At 38.5% G+C, this 14947-nt stretch overlaps 1 protein-coding gene across 1 annotated transcript in view; it reads right to left on the bottom strand.

Moving 5' to 3' along the window:
- Window positions 1–14947, bottom strand: part of mrpl11 (mitochondrial ribosomal protein L11) — a 64147-nt gene that overhangs the window by 34785 nt on the left and 14415 nt on the right. The window contains exon 2 of the mRNA XM_084718947.1: window positions 8157–8335. Coding sequence (XP_084575073.1) covers window positions 8157–8279 — 123 coding nt within the window. The 5' untranslated portion in view covers window positions 8280–8335. The remainder of the gene's footprint in view (window positions 1–8156; window positions 8336–14947) is intronic.

The raw sequence follows: 14947 nt of genomic DNA, 5'->3' as shown, positions 1-14947 counted from the left end.
ACTACTGAACTGAGGACAGTCAGAATCAGCACTGAATTTGGCTGCGTGAATGGTGATGCGTTCACTTACTTACTGATGTGCATTTGAACAGTGATGCCACCATCTAGGTAATTAACTGAACAGAATGGTTTGAATTAGCAAAGTGATGTACAACTGTAAAATGAACAGAGGTGGAAGAAGTACTCAGATCTTATACTGAAAGGGTAACTTCATTTTTTTTTAACGTGGACCCTATTTTCCGATGTTTTTGTGCCTAAGCGACTAATGGGGACAACAACTTTTGAAATCACAGCTGTCAGGCATGAAAGAGGCTGCAATGGCAATGGGTTTCTGTCAAAGTACATGCACTCAAAGTGCTCTTTTTGCTACTGACAGGCTCAGTTTGTTATTCTAATGTCTGACAACATTAGAGATAGACCTTTTTGTGAAAGATTAAGATCCTTTTTGTTTAACCAGAGACGGATGATTTATCACTCTCGCCCAAGCCATCAGATTCTATTTACAGAAACAGTAATTTTATCATTCGAAAATACACTTCATTCAAACTCAGCGGTAACAAAATAGACCAAAACCATCTTGGTTCATCTTGGTTCAAGAATCACTAGCTCTGGTTTGGTAGAGATAAACGCATAATTCACTGTGTTAGATGTGAAAATATTCTGTCTGTAAACACTTTCTCCCTGCTGCTTCTCTGATGTCCAACACCCTTCCATCTCGCTCCTCTCCTGATATTTTCACATCCAGTGAATTAAGGGCTTATTTTGACCAAACCAGAGCTGGTAATTGTTGCAAAAGTAAAAAATAACAATACCACAGTGGAAAACCCAGTTAAAAATAAATGTGGTGTAGAAAAGAATTCAATATATACCTGAAATGCAGTGTAGTAGAGATATGAAGTAGCATAAATAGAATTACTCAAATAAAGTATTCAACCTTCAGCACAGTACTTGAGTAACTGAACTTGGCTATGTTCCACCACTGAAAAGAGATATAATTATTATCAGACTGCCACACAGAAAATGCAATTTAAAGATGTATCCTTCAGCTGTGGAAAATATTATGAATGGGTATTAGTTCACCATTTTCTGACACTTTATATTCTCAGTGATTAATTAATCAATTGAAAAAAACAACCAGCTGATAATAAGAAGACTTTGTTTGCAAAAACAAAAAAAAACATTCTCAAAATGAATCAACGAACACCAGCCTGACTGATGTTCCCCAAAGCGCGCTGCATAATAAAAGAAGAAAAAAAACACAATTTAGGAAAATAAATCAATGCAGAGATATCTGTTATAGTAAATGAACCCCTCATATACTGCAGCTATGTCTCAGCTGAGTTTATGAAATCATAAACGAGAAATAAAATGTGGAGGTTAAAAGGAAAAAATGCAAGAAAACAGTTTCAAACAACAGAAACATAAACCCAAGTGTGGTGCTGAAGAAAAGTTCAAGACTGCAATTGGGAAAACTCAAAACTAATCACATAGAAAATAATTTCAATGGAGTGCTGCATCCATAATTTAACATGCTTCTGGCTGAAACTGAATATCTGGACCAAACTCAGTTAGGAACAAGTGTTCAAAGGTGAAATGGACCCTACAAACAGAGACAGGCGGTAAAGACTCCACTGCATACTTGTTGACGTTGGTAAAGAAACACTATTCTGACTTTGAGTGTTATCTCAAGCTGTCACACATTTCAGGTTCAGCAAAATGATCAGATTCCAACTATCGCATCTGTGGGAAAGGAAACAGTGTCTTTTGGGGTAAGAGCACCCAAAAATACCACCCACATCCACTGATGCTGACATATCAGCACTCATGTCACTGTGACAGGTTTTATATGATGCGAGAGACACGCAGGATTGTTTAAAAATTTATGAGCGTGGCTGTTTTTGGAGTTTTAATGTATGCTGATTTGAAGCTGTCATTAAAAATATGCCCTCTGTCTGTCAAGTAATCCAATTCTGCTGTAAAATAGAGTTTAATAAATGTTCAATATTTTATGTTGTGCAAAATTAACAAGGTAAGAAAAAAATGTTTTCACATTTTGGAGGCAGGATGTGCTGCAAACGTGCAAAACAGAAAAACTCAATGACCTTTAGAGTTGAGTGTTGAGTGACAGAGCGAGTTTGCTAATTCTCAGCGCTGAAGTCTCCAGTGTAGCTGAGGGGAGGGAAGATTTAGCTGAGCATTAAATGTGATCAGTAAAAATCTTAAAATCAATTATACATCTAACTGGTAAACAGTGCAGAGAGGGTAAAATTGGGTTATTACGGTCTCTTCACTTGGCAGCTGTTAAAATCCTGGCTGCTGTATTTTTGAACAGGAATAAAAGAGGCGGAAATGGGATGAGATTAAAGCACAGATCCTCCTCTTTGTTATTGGATAAAAATGTCTGGATGTTTCCCAACTGCAGGAATTATTACTGTACTCACTGTATTATTCCTTCAAAAGTAAAGTCACTGTCAAACATCAGTCCATAAGGCTTTGACTGCTGTCTGTGTGCAAGCCTCCCAAGAACAGACTTTCTTAAACCTCTGTTCAGGGGCGTCATGCAAGCCATAATTCTGGGGGTGGGGGGGCACAATTAGAGAGGCAGGCATGTGGGTCCTTTCCCAGGGAAGAAAAAAAGAAAATAATGACGCAATTTTCTGCAATTTGACAGATATATTCAAAGATCTTGAAGGCATCATTTTTATTTTCATCATCACTGAATCAGTTTTTGTAGCTCCGTTATCACCCACTTTATATTAAAGTAAACACTGTATATATTTATAAATGTTTATGTAAATTTTTTGTGCTGTTATGGTTGGGGAAAATGACACACTTTGCTCAGACTGCAGGCATGAGTGGCCCAGCAAAGTGGATTTTCATGCCTACCTTAACGTCTTTCAATTACATCTACAAATATTTCCATGAAGGGAAAATAGCCAATCACTCACAAGCTCCTGACTGAGGACAGGGCTGAGGCTTTCTGTTATCAAAGATATTTTCTTCTACATCTTATTTTTTGATTTGATTGATGTTGACTTCAGCTAAGCATTCAACACAATCTCCCCTATGAAGCTGACTGGCAAACTGAACTCTCTGGGCCTGAGTAACATACTCAAACTGCAAACTTCCAAACAAACAGACCCAAGACAGACAGGACTATGTGCTCAGCCCCCTCGTGTTCATGCCGTACACCCATGACTGCAGTCCCCGACATACAGAAAACTCCATTATGAAGATGACACCACTATCAACGATGAGACTTCATATCAGGAGGAAATAAACAGCCTTGCAGAGTGGTGCGTAGAAAACAACCTACTGCTCAACTTCAGTTAAAAGCCAAAGAACTGATTGTTGATTTTTGGAGAGAGGAGGCAAAGACACACACACACCTGTCAACATCAGTGGAGCTGAGGTGGAGCAGGTGAACAGTTTTAGATTCCTGGGAATCAATATCACAGAGAACCTGTCATGGACATCACGCATCTCCACCCTGGTGAAAAGGAAGGCTCAGAAACAGCTGTATTTCTTAACGAAACTTAAGAAGGCAAAATTCTTGTATCGTTCTTGTCAAAGTCTACAGAAGAGCAGCTGAAAGCAACCTGGATGTGCACGGCCCAGGACAGCTGGTCATTAAACCGTCCAGAACATCACAAGTACTCATCTACAGAGCATCAGTGATATCAGAGAAGTGGAGATCCCAAAGGATACTAAAAGATGATACCCACCCCAGCCACAGCCTGTTCACCCTTCTGCCATCAGGCAGGAGACACTGAAGTATCTGTAGCTATACCACCAGACCGACCAGACCGGACAGCTTGTTCCCTCAGTCTGAGACGGCGTAATTCATCCTTGGCACTCCTCCTTATAAATTAGTTAGTTTTACATTTTCATTTATCTCGGCAATCAAAGAGGGAACTACAACAAAGTCTAATTTTACAACCTTGTAAATGATAAATAAATCCCGTGTATCTTGACCGGGAGTTGCCAAATGGACTTCAGTAGTTTGCCAAGTATAACCTGTGATAGTGGTGGTAAAAAGCAGCTCACTGTAATAAGATTCACACAGCTCTCCTTAACTAATATCAAATAGGATGCTATGCTATTACATGTCAAATCTACACGAGCAACGAGCCAGAAGGCTAAACAACTGGATTGAGTGATGGATACTAATTTTTGCTGGTACTAGCCGACAATCTTACAAAGCAATCAATGCCAATATTTCTTAAATGCAATTAAAGGCGTTTCATTTTCTCAGATTTGAAAAAGGGATCGATTCTCTCCTAACCACTTCAGCAAACACAATGTCAAAATGTAGCCGGCAACTGTACGGCTCCTTCAGCACTGATGTGCACCTGCTGCTGTGACCTTCATCCTGCAACTTTTGGATGAAACCAATTCCACAGGGAAAAAAGGAGTGTGATATTTTTGAGGTGTGACCTACAACCTAGAATCTCAAACTGTGTACGTCTGTGCTCCCTCTAGTAGGAATGTCAGAAATATTTTTTTTAATTAAATAAATGAAGTTAAAAACATCTAATACTATCAATATAATACATAATACACATCTTAAAATTAAAATTTAATCTAATTTAAAATTAGTTTCATCTTTCCTGCAATAATGTTAGTCACAGTGATACATGCAAACACTGCAAATGTGTCTCCAAATTGGAACTATTATGATGAGAAATGCAGTTCAATTCAGACAATATCTCAAGCAGGCTTGTTGAAAATAGTCTCACATAGCCAGACCTCTCTCCACAGCGCTGAGAGCTGGAGGAAGGTCTGGCTCCACACACACACACATTCTGCTACAGATGAAGAAACACCCTGACTTGTTTATATTTCTCTAATCCAATCACAAACGTCTTGGGCAGTGCTAAGCCCGGGATGCAGCGACGGTGCTGCTGCAAAATAGTGTTGAGGAGGGAAGTTTTGCTTGTTGGAGGTGAGTTGTGCCGTTGAAATGACGACGTAAATGCAAAAGAAAAGGTAACAGGTGTCAGCTTGTTTACATTCGTACCACCAGTGTCGCCGGCGCTAATTTGCCATTTTCAGCATGTAGGTTGCAACTAGGAGGTTGTTCTTGTTTCCCAGGGACTCTGAAAACGTAGATAGTGGATGCCGCTAGAAACAAGTGACCAATGACAGGACTTATACCTGCAGGGTGAATCCGGTGAGTCAGACTAAAAATGAAGTGGACAATATTTTACTGAGCACAAGTGCTAGAGGCTACTTAAAAAGTGCCAGTGTCCACAGTCTCTGCTAGCACCAAACAGCACAAAACAGTAAGGTGGTATTTGAAGAGCTAAATATTTTTCATGCGGTGTAAAAACTTTTAGAAACACGGGTCGATAATTAAAAGAATACATTTGACTGATAATATATAACGCTCATAATTACATACTATAAAAAATTTATTATAATATATCATTAAAATAAAAATATAAAAACTTCAGATATCAGAAATCTGGTGGTGCACATGGCCCCTCCAGCTTGGGCAAGACACCTCTGCCTGTGTGTTAATACAAAACAAATCAGTTAATTGATTTTTTTTCCCCACTTGGGAGCAGTGAAAACAAGCTGTTAACACAACATCTGACACATCATCACCTTTTAGGCTGATAATGTGAACTTGTTAGCAAACAGAACACATTCAGCAGCAACACCATCACTCATTTGGAGTCATGTCTCTGGCCGCCTGATGAATTCAAGCCCAATATTAACTCTCCTTTTAGCTCTGCTTCTGTTCCTTTGTTCACCGGCAGCTGTGTCTGTCTGTCTACAGTTGGGTGCTGAGCAGGTAGTGTGTGTTTTTTTTTTTTTTGCTGAAATCAGCTGCCTGCTGCGGTCGAAACAACACTATAAGAACAGTGAGTGAAAACTTAAAACAATGAGTTTAAAGACACTGAAGTGCTCTGAGCTCAGCTGCAGAGTTATCAGCGAGTTTTTCAACATCTTAAGGGAAAGAAGGACTGAGCTTAGAAATGAGCTGGACGGACTGAATCACTTAATGATTTAAACTAGACAGCAGAGCTTCAACGGTTTGCTGATTAATTGTCTAGTTGATCAAAAGAATAGTAGTTGCCAACTAGCTTGATAACTGACTCAATGTTTCAGTCACTGTTCAAGCAACAGTGTCAAACATTTGCTGCTTTCAGCCTCTTAAATATAAGGATTTCACACTTTCTTGTCATCAACGGCAAATGTGAAGACCCCAGCTTCTAAAATGTGAGAATTAGTGGCTTGTCTCTATTTTATCTAATTTTAAAGTGAATATTTTGGGGATATGGTTAAAAAAAAAAAAGCAATTTGAAGACATCATGCTGAGCACTGGGACACTGTGATGGACATCTGTCACTATTTTCTGATTTTACCCAGACCAAGAGATTAATTGATTTATTGAGATAATAATTAAATTGATTAAGGCTGTACAATATGTAACAATATGCAAAAAAAAAAAAAACATACTGCAATTATTTTGACAGACAGACAGATAACAAAAAAAAACCTGTATCAGTATGATCCCTAACATTTGGAGAATATGATTTGTAGGTCAGGGGCATCTGTGCTTCATTTGTAATGGTATGTCATGACACATTTTAACTTATCAAAAAATTGCAGCTCCTGGGATTTGTATATTGCATTTCCATATTGCGATAATCTTTCAATTAACTGGTCCACCTTAAAATAAATAATTAAAAATGTTAATTGCCAACCCCATTTGTGAAAATATTGGTGAAAATTATACCAAGTAGATACGTAGAGCAACAAAAATAAATAACAGTAGAGAAATCTGTTTAAAATGACTAACATCTGAGCAGTGAATCTCTGTCCCAGTCTAGCAGGGAGCTGGGGTTTCCAGTAATGAACAAATTTTATGTTATAGTTTATGTTGTGCAGCTGCTGACAGCAGAGTACATCATTCTGAACTGAACCATAAAGTAATGGCAGTGTTACTGTCTGTGTCAGATAAGAGAAATGTGAGATTTTCACATCATTTAACTCCTTTCTGACATTTGCTTTTTCCACGATATTATTAATCATGTGTGGCTTTTTTCTGCCAGTTTTGTTCACTTTTCCATTCTCCTCTCAGAGTGTCGCCATTAAGTCACGGAGATGGATGAACTGTGAGAATTGATCTGGTTTCCAAGCGTGCAACAGCATCCAGCGCTGATGAGCACTGTCCATTAAAGAGGCTAACTGGCTCTCATTTGTATGTACAGAACAAGCCACGGGGGTTGCTTTCATTCAATCTTGCAAAGGACAATCAAACATTAAATAGCTGAATGGTCATTAAAACAGGAGCAGATTGTGTCTTTATGGCGTAAAATAAAATATATATTTTACAAGGAAGATTTAAAACAACACATGTGTGATAAGAAGCAAAGATGAGGTTAATGGACAGAGCATCAGCACTTAACAGTTAAGTTACAGATGGATGAATTTTATTTACACCAAAAAAATAATTCAGCCTCAATTATTTTTATCCACTCACTCTGAACCACTCATTCTGTCTTTGTTCACTGCTCGATGCTTGTGGACTGCTGACTTATTTTATTATTGAAGGAGCCAATACATAAATTTTTCTAGGAGAAATTGGCACCAGTGGTGAAAAAGTTGTAGCGGTGCATCCCTGAGCAATAAAAAAACAACACAAGCTCAGCTGTCTCTGCGGAGCAATTGAAGCAGAGAGAAGTATACAAGAATTTAAGACAAAACCTTCACAAGTTCAATCCCATTTCATCACCTGGCTTCTAAAGAGTGAGGCTAATGCCTGTGGACAGCTGCTGCTGGATGGAGGCGTTAGTGTCTCTGGCCTGGAAACTGTGAGAAAATAGTTGCAGCAGACTGAGGCAGAGTGTAGCACCTGCACAACGGAGCTGTGCGACTTGAATAAGAATGGGAATATGAATAGGGCTAAGGGAGAAGACGGAGGTGGAGGTGGGGATGTACGACGGGGTGACTGAGGAGAGAGGGAGGCAACTATGTGATTGGCAAAGTGAAAATAGGGAAGGATCAGGTTGTCTCGCCGTTAATGAGAACAGTGCGCCGAAGGTCAGTTGATAAAATGAAGCCCTGCTCCTGCAATTATCTTAATACTCCTGATTACTCGGAGCGAACGGATGGAGCAAGAAGTGGAATCGTGAGTAATTTTACCTGTCCCAGGATGGGGCCAAGTGGGGGTCCAGGGGCCGCTTGTCCTGACCTCACTATCGCACGGATTACATTGCCTGCATCCAATTTCTTCACAGCCTTGGCTGCCTTGGAGATCTTTGACATCCTGCTCTGTCTGGAAATCCTTAAATCTGCCTCCGAGTCAACTGAGAATCCATCCACTGCAAAAGCAAGAAAAACAAACAAATTAGTCTTTCACAAATACACAACTGCAACAAATCATTTACACGCCGGGCTCATTAAAACATCATACACTCAAATCAATACTGATACCCGCAGGCAGCGCCCGTGCCTTTCCATTCTGCACCGGGCGAGTAATTAAAAAAATCTTTGCCTTCGATCGGCTCAGCGAGAGCCACTTTCCTGGAGGTGTTTGTGGTGTGGATCAGCGGCCGAGTGAGATGCTCGCAAATGTTGATGATCCTGAGAAACTGCCAGGATTTCAACTTCTTTCCAAAAAATTCATGGTGTGCATGCCAAAACACCTCCATCGACTCACCTCTGTTTCAGACATGTCACCAGTAATCTCCCCGAGCTGCAGCAGCAGAGCCTCTTCTGCATCAGCAGAGGTCAAGTGTCAAGGACGGAGGAGGAGGAAAATAAGAAACAATGCTAATAGATGGAAGAGGAGTGGAAGTGTCATCCCCCATACATGATCTCAAAGAGGGGTCGGCTTTTTCATTCCACCTTAAAATGCATTTACCAAATTAGAAGTCAATTAGTGGAGTGTGGAGAATGGCCTGAACTCCTGGCCTTTCTCTGGGGAGGCAGAGCACATAAAAGCCAGCCCATAATCCTCTGCTGGAATAAAAGTGATACTGACACAGCCGTAAAAAAAAGAGAAAAGAAGAAAAAAAAAGATCAATGACTGGAGCCAAGGGACAAATACAAGTTTTAAGGTTGAGCCGTGTGTTTCAGGGGAACCCTGCATTCAATAAAAATAAGTACTTGAGGGGAGAGAAGAGGTCCTGCGATGATTCATTGTAGGCAGCAGAGGGTATCCAATTAGATCAACAGAAGAGACAGTACCAAAAAGATATATGGGACCTCATGCTGCTTTGGAGCAACAAACGGAGGAGAAACTGCTCCCAAGAAAAGTTGTGATTCTATCTGGGCTGCTGATTATCCAGCACCCGTTAAAGTGCATCCACCATGAGGCAATATTTGTAAGGGCATTAAGGTGATACGCATACTGCAGAAAGAGTCCCAAATAGAATCTATTTAAGTTTGAATTCCCTCAATAGCCGTCTTTACAATGTAACTCACATACACGGCTACTCTTCAGAGGTCAATTTCACGCTTCTCACCTGATGTGTTCAGCCACTTCATTGTAGAAAAATCGTTTTGCGGTTCAGATCAATTGTTGAGTCAGTTAGAAACAGCAATACCAGTACGCATTAAAGGAGAGATCTGCAATATATTTACTGTAATAAATCATAAAATAGCAAAAGGCAAAATATTTAATTTATTTTATTTTCTAAATTCTTCACGTTCATTTGTTTTTGTGCAGGGACTTTTATTTTGAAATTCTATTTTGAAATGATGTCGTTTCTACTTCTTGGCTTGCTCTGTCTTGTCGGTGTTCAATATGATGTTGGTAAAGACTCATTTCAGTAATTAGCCTGTTCAGAAATTAGCCTCACCAAGTGTTAAGCTAAATGGCTAACCTATTACTGTGAACTGTCACTCTAGCATGCCGTCAAAGACCAATAAACTTGTTAAGTTGAAATACCAGCTCATGACAACAGTGCTTTTAATTTTCTATTTCGGCCTGTAACTCGTATTACTGTTTGCCCATGTCACATTATTTAGAGTTCAAATTAATGCTGATTGTTTGTCAAATGAGTTAGAAATCATGAGCAATCTTTTATAAGGCACAAGTGTTTTTAACAGTTAAACTGAGCAATATGCTAATAATAATAACTTGACATTTACAAACAACTGCCAGCTATAAACAGCTGATTAACTCACTTTAACCATAGATCATATATTAAATAAGATTAAGAACAATTTAATGTACAGTTTATGACTCCATATTGCTATTTGGACTGCAGAAGTCATTTCTGGATGCCGTACTGTTACATATTGTTCCTTTAAATCTGAAGCGAGAAACCACCCTTCTGTTATCAAACAATGACAGAAAGACTCATGAATCCTTAACTGGCAAAAGCTGCAGAAAAACAACTAAAACAGCAATTTGAGCAGGAAAAAAAATACATTAAAAAATATCAACCAATAAAATAACATACCAAATAAAATACTGTATGCCCAGAGAGAGACGAGGCTTAACTATAGTTTGGTGACTGCAAGAGAAAAACAATTAAGGCGAGCATCAAATGTTGGGTTTAATTCCAATTTGGGGAAAAGGGAATAACGGCACAGAGAGTGGGGAAATGACAACGTCATGCTTTAATGCACCGCAACTCCAATCTCTGTTGGAGTATGAATAATAAAACCGCAGTTCAATCGCAAAATGAAATGACTCATCACAAGGCCAAGCAGTTAACGTTGAAGAAGAACTGACCTACATAAGGCATCACCACTGCACTGACAGTACGTTTCACGCAGCTGAATTTACATTAGATTCAAGGAATAAAGCAGCATTAACTGTGCAGCGGGCAGGAAACATGGTTCAAGGCGCTACAATAAGCCTCAATCAGAGCTCGGTTAATGTTTTGCTGTAAATAATCAAATCAAAGCCGCAGTAATTTGAAAGGAACAGACACAATTTTGAGCTGCTCTTTAGGCCGAATATTACATTCCTACGGCAATTACTGGCAACAGCGTTGCCGATAACAAGGAGCACACAGAAAGAGCAATTTGTTTACGGCGTGTAGAGTTGCAGCATAAAAGCACTTTGTTAAATCATGCTTGATAAATGACATGCCACAAAAGCAAGCATTTAAATTACCACCCAATAAAAGGAAGGTGAGGTGAGCTATTATAGGGTAGAAATGTTGGACCACTCTCCAAATTCTCCAAATTGCTATGGTACCCAACAATGTCATTCCTATTCTTGATTTTTCAAGTTAAATGTACGGCTCTCCCTTAAGATTTGGCATCAAGTCTCCAGTTATCATGTCAAGTACTTTATGTCAATAAATTACCTCAGGATATGTATTTTTTCAGCCAGTATCAATGACCAACTGTTACCTGTGTCTCCTGGCCAATACTGATAAGATAACAGATGATTTCACTTTTGTCAGTCACATATTTTAAAAAGAAGTTAATTTAACCTGTAGTTTCTGCACATGTGAGCATTAGGCAGTTTGGGTGGCGGGGGGGGTTCTGGTTTAGAACCAAATTGCAATTTTCTGAAAAAGGAAAAATGTGTGAGAAAACGGCATTATAATGAAGTACTGTAGTGCTGCATAGATGCGCCCTGGTCTAAAAAAATTTGTTCTCCAGATAAAAGAAAATGCTTTCCCATTTCCCATTCTTGTTTGCTTCCCCAATTATTGTCAATCACAAAAAGTGGCAGCACAAGTAGCAGCGAGAGTGTAGAGGGGCTGTTTAGTTGAATATGTTAGTCTAGTCTGCCTGATTGATTCTCTATCTGCACAGTTAGACTGCATGACCCTGATCGTGGCTCTGAAATATCATAATAAGCTGTAACTGGGCCTTTTTTTCTCAGTCCTGCCGTTCTGTCCGTAACGGGACAAGGAAGCACTGTGTCGCTCTGGTGGCTGGTCATACAGGTGCTCTTTAGTGAGGCAGGTAAAAGTACAAAAACATAAGATCCAGGAAGTCTTGTTTGATATAAAGTTGTGCAGACAAACAGAAAAAAGAGATTAACAACTTTTGCCCTCCTGTCAGTTTCGTCTTGGATCGATAGTATTCTCCAAACTATGTGACTATCCTCTGCAAAAAATACAGAATCAAAGGAGTCATTCATGAGTCCAGCGGCTAATGGCGACGCTCTTCTTAAAAATTAACAAAGTGCCTACTGCACCTGAGGGTGAGAAAGCCGAAGATGTAGTGAGTAAAGATGGTTGATTTAATATTCCACAGCTCTGACCGAACCAAATCTAACTGACATCACTATAACAACAAAAACAAAAGAAAATGTTCTGACTCAAATGTTGATTTATTTTTCCTTGAAAAGTACAAAAGAGCTTCTCTATAAAAGTGTCTTTTATAGAGAATTTGGCCTACAAATTCAAATTAAATGCTTTGACATAATAGGTTAAATCAGATATTCATCAGACTGGCAATACATCATCAACCCCCAGTAATCAATGCCGCACCTCCCTTTGAGGGACAGATCACTGTTTCATATAATGAGAGAGAAGATAATGCTGCTGTGTAGCAGATTGTAAAGCAAATAAACACACAAATCCATCACAATCTCTGGTTACGTATTCTTCCTGGAGAGGAAAGGGATCCCAAAAGAAGAGCAATAAAAGTGTATGAGCCTCCAGAGTGTGGTAACTGTTTACTTTCATAGCAGCATTAATTCCTTTTTGATGACAATAAATATGAATTAGCTTCTGTCATTTAAATTATGCCAAATAAGAAACTATAATCAACCGTATTAATAACGCGGTGACATTTACTACAGGTGGACAGCTTGAGTTTGAGGCTGCAAGTTCAGTCACAATGTTTCAGTATATCAATGTCAGACTGTTGTCTCTAACTAAATATTTATAGATAACAATTAGCTTAATGATAACTGGTAATTCAGTATTAGTGTTTGACCACTGTTGGGTCTAGGGATGATGATTTATCAGTAATTGATTAATCAATAGTCTAGAAATGGCAGTAATTACACCTCATTTGTCACTGTTTTTTTCTGGCAGAGCCATTTGTTGAATAAGGAAACTTAAAATCAGAAAAAAATGAGACAAAGAGTATGCATTTGGTATGTTATTAATTATTAATGATTAATCGATTGTTAGCATTTTCAACTATCAGTTACGGAAAACGCACAAAACATGCATGGATCCACTTGGACGGGGAAAGACTCAATGGATGGATTAGACTTAATTTATTAAAGTATCACGAACACCCAGGTTCAGACAAGGTCACAAAATATTTATCAGACATCATCTATAAAACAAAGGTTTGTTTAACTCAACATGAATGCTTATACACTTGTCAAAATTGTAATTCAAACACACACTGATTTGCATTGATGTTTACAGGATCTTTTGTTTTCTATCCCCCTACAAAACTCATCCATGCTGATCTGATATATTATTATATCTGATATTTATCTGCTTAATTAGTGGAATAATAAACAATATGAATTTCCCTTTATTGGTCAATCATTTGTGCATTCCTAAAATCCCCACCAAAATCTAAACTGTATTTTTTGGTCTACCTGTCTGGGAATTCTGGACATTTTCAAGCTCTCCTGCTGCCTGTCAGACAAACTACTTGGGATGGAAACACAGTATCTTTGACAGAGGTAAACATGTCAATAAAACTGAGCACACAGGAGAAAAGCAGGAGAAAAAATCTCACCTGTTAAGATAATGTGCAGTTCTGTATAAACTTTTGTGAAAAGATAATCTCAAGCTACACTCCCTGTGTAAAAACTCATTTCATTTTTGTATCACCTATTCATTAAAACGTGCCTGAAATTTGTGAAGATTTTCACAGAAGAGTAGCTGCAGCTTTTGTATTGTGTTTCAGCATAATTAAAGCTGACTGCACTTCAAGGATACAGCTGACTTTGATTAAAGAAATTAATCAGTTTGCTATTAAAAACTGTGGGCTTAATTGCAGTGGTGAAGCCCACCGCTGTTTGTTGTTTAGGCTATTAGGCTCTCTTTAGTCTTCATTAAGGAGACAAGCCAAACAGTAGCCATCATCAATGAATCCTCCAAATCTGTCATTTCTGAACTCATCAAGGCTACAGATATTTATCTTCTATAAAATAACAATTGAAAAATTGAGAGATGGCCTCTAAAAGACCTTTATGGTTTGAAAGTCCCAGACCCTCCTCAATAAAAATGGCACAGACATCGTATCGGCCTGGAGGAAATCATGTATTCTTCTTCTCTTTATATCTTCCATATCTTTTTACTGCAGTCTGATGAAATAAAAGCTGAATACTAATTGATTTCTCAGCGGGATCAGACTTTGTATCCACAACAACACAAAATCAAATCTGTTTCAATAACCTTTGTTACACTTTATCTTCTGTCTCATCTTCATATCGCTGCTAAATTAAAGTGTGTGAATGAAGAAAAATGAAGTCAAATCATTTCTAATAACAGATTCTGTGCTGCCACAAGAATCAAAGATCATTATCTTATCAAAGAAACACACTGGCAAAAGATTCATTTGAGTGCAAATGTATTAACCAGTAAACTGCTTCAGTACACCCTATTAACATCTATCAGAGCACCTTTATGTGGCTGGTTTATGTTTCTCTACAGCTATTCCCCATGTCCATCCTAAACCATCTTTGTAGGATTGACTTGTGTTTTCCAAGGTTTAGTATCAACAGTTACTATAGGACAGGTGGTGTCATAATTTAAAAACAAACAAACAAACAAGTAATAAAAGTAATAATTTATGTAGGAAACTTGCTTATCACCCTGGGGTTTTAGCCAAACTACTTGGCTTGGGTAATGTCTTTCTGTTGTACCACTTTGGTCCAGATTAAAATATCTCAACAACTGTTGTCATGATATTTGTACAGATATTCATGATCCCCAGAGGATGAAAACCAGTTGAGCCAAAGCTAGCCAGCTAGTGAGGTAAGCTCCCAAAAAGACATGCATTTCTTTGATGTTAGCAGTTAGCATGTTAGCTAATGCTGA

The sequence above is a fragment of the Lutjanus erythropterus genome, chromosome 5 (genome assembly GCF_056507025.1).
Source record: "Lutjanus erythropterus isolate fLutEry1 chromosome 5, fLutEry1.hap2, whole genome shotgun sequence".
Classification (NCBI taxonomy): Eukaryota; Metazoa; Chordata; class Actinopteri; order Lutjaniformes; family Lutjanidae; genus Lutjanus; species Lutjanus erythropterus.
This window is presented reverse-complemented; position numbering and strand designations above follow the sequence as displayed.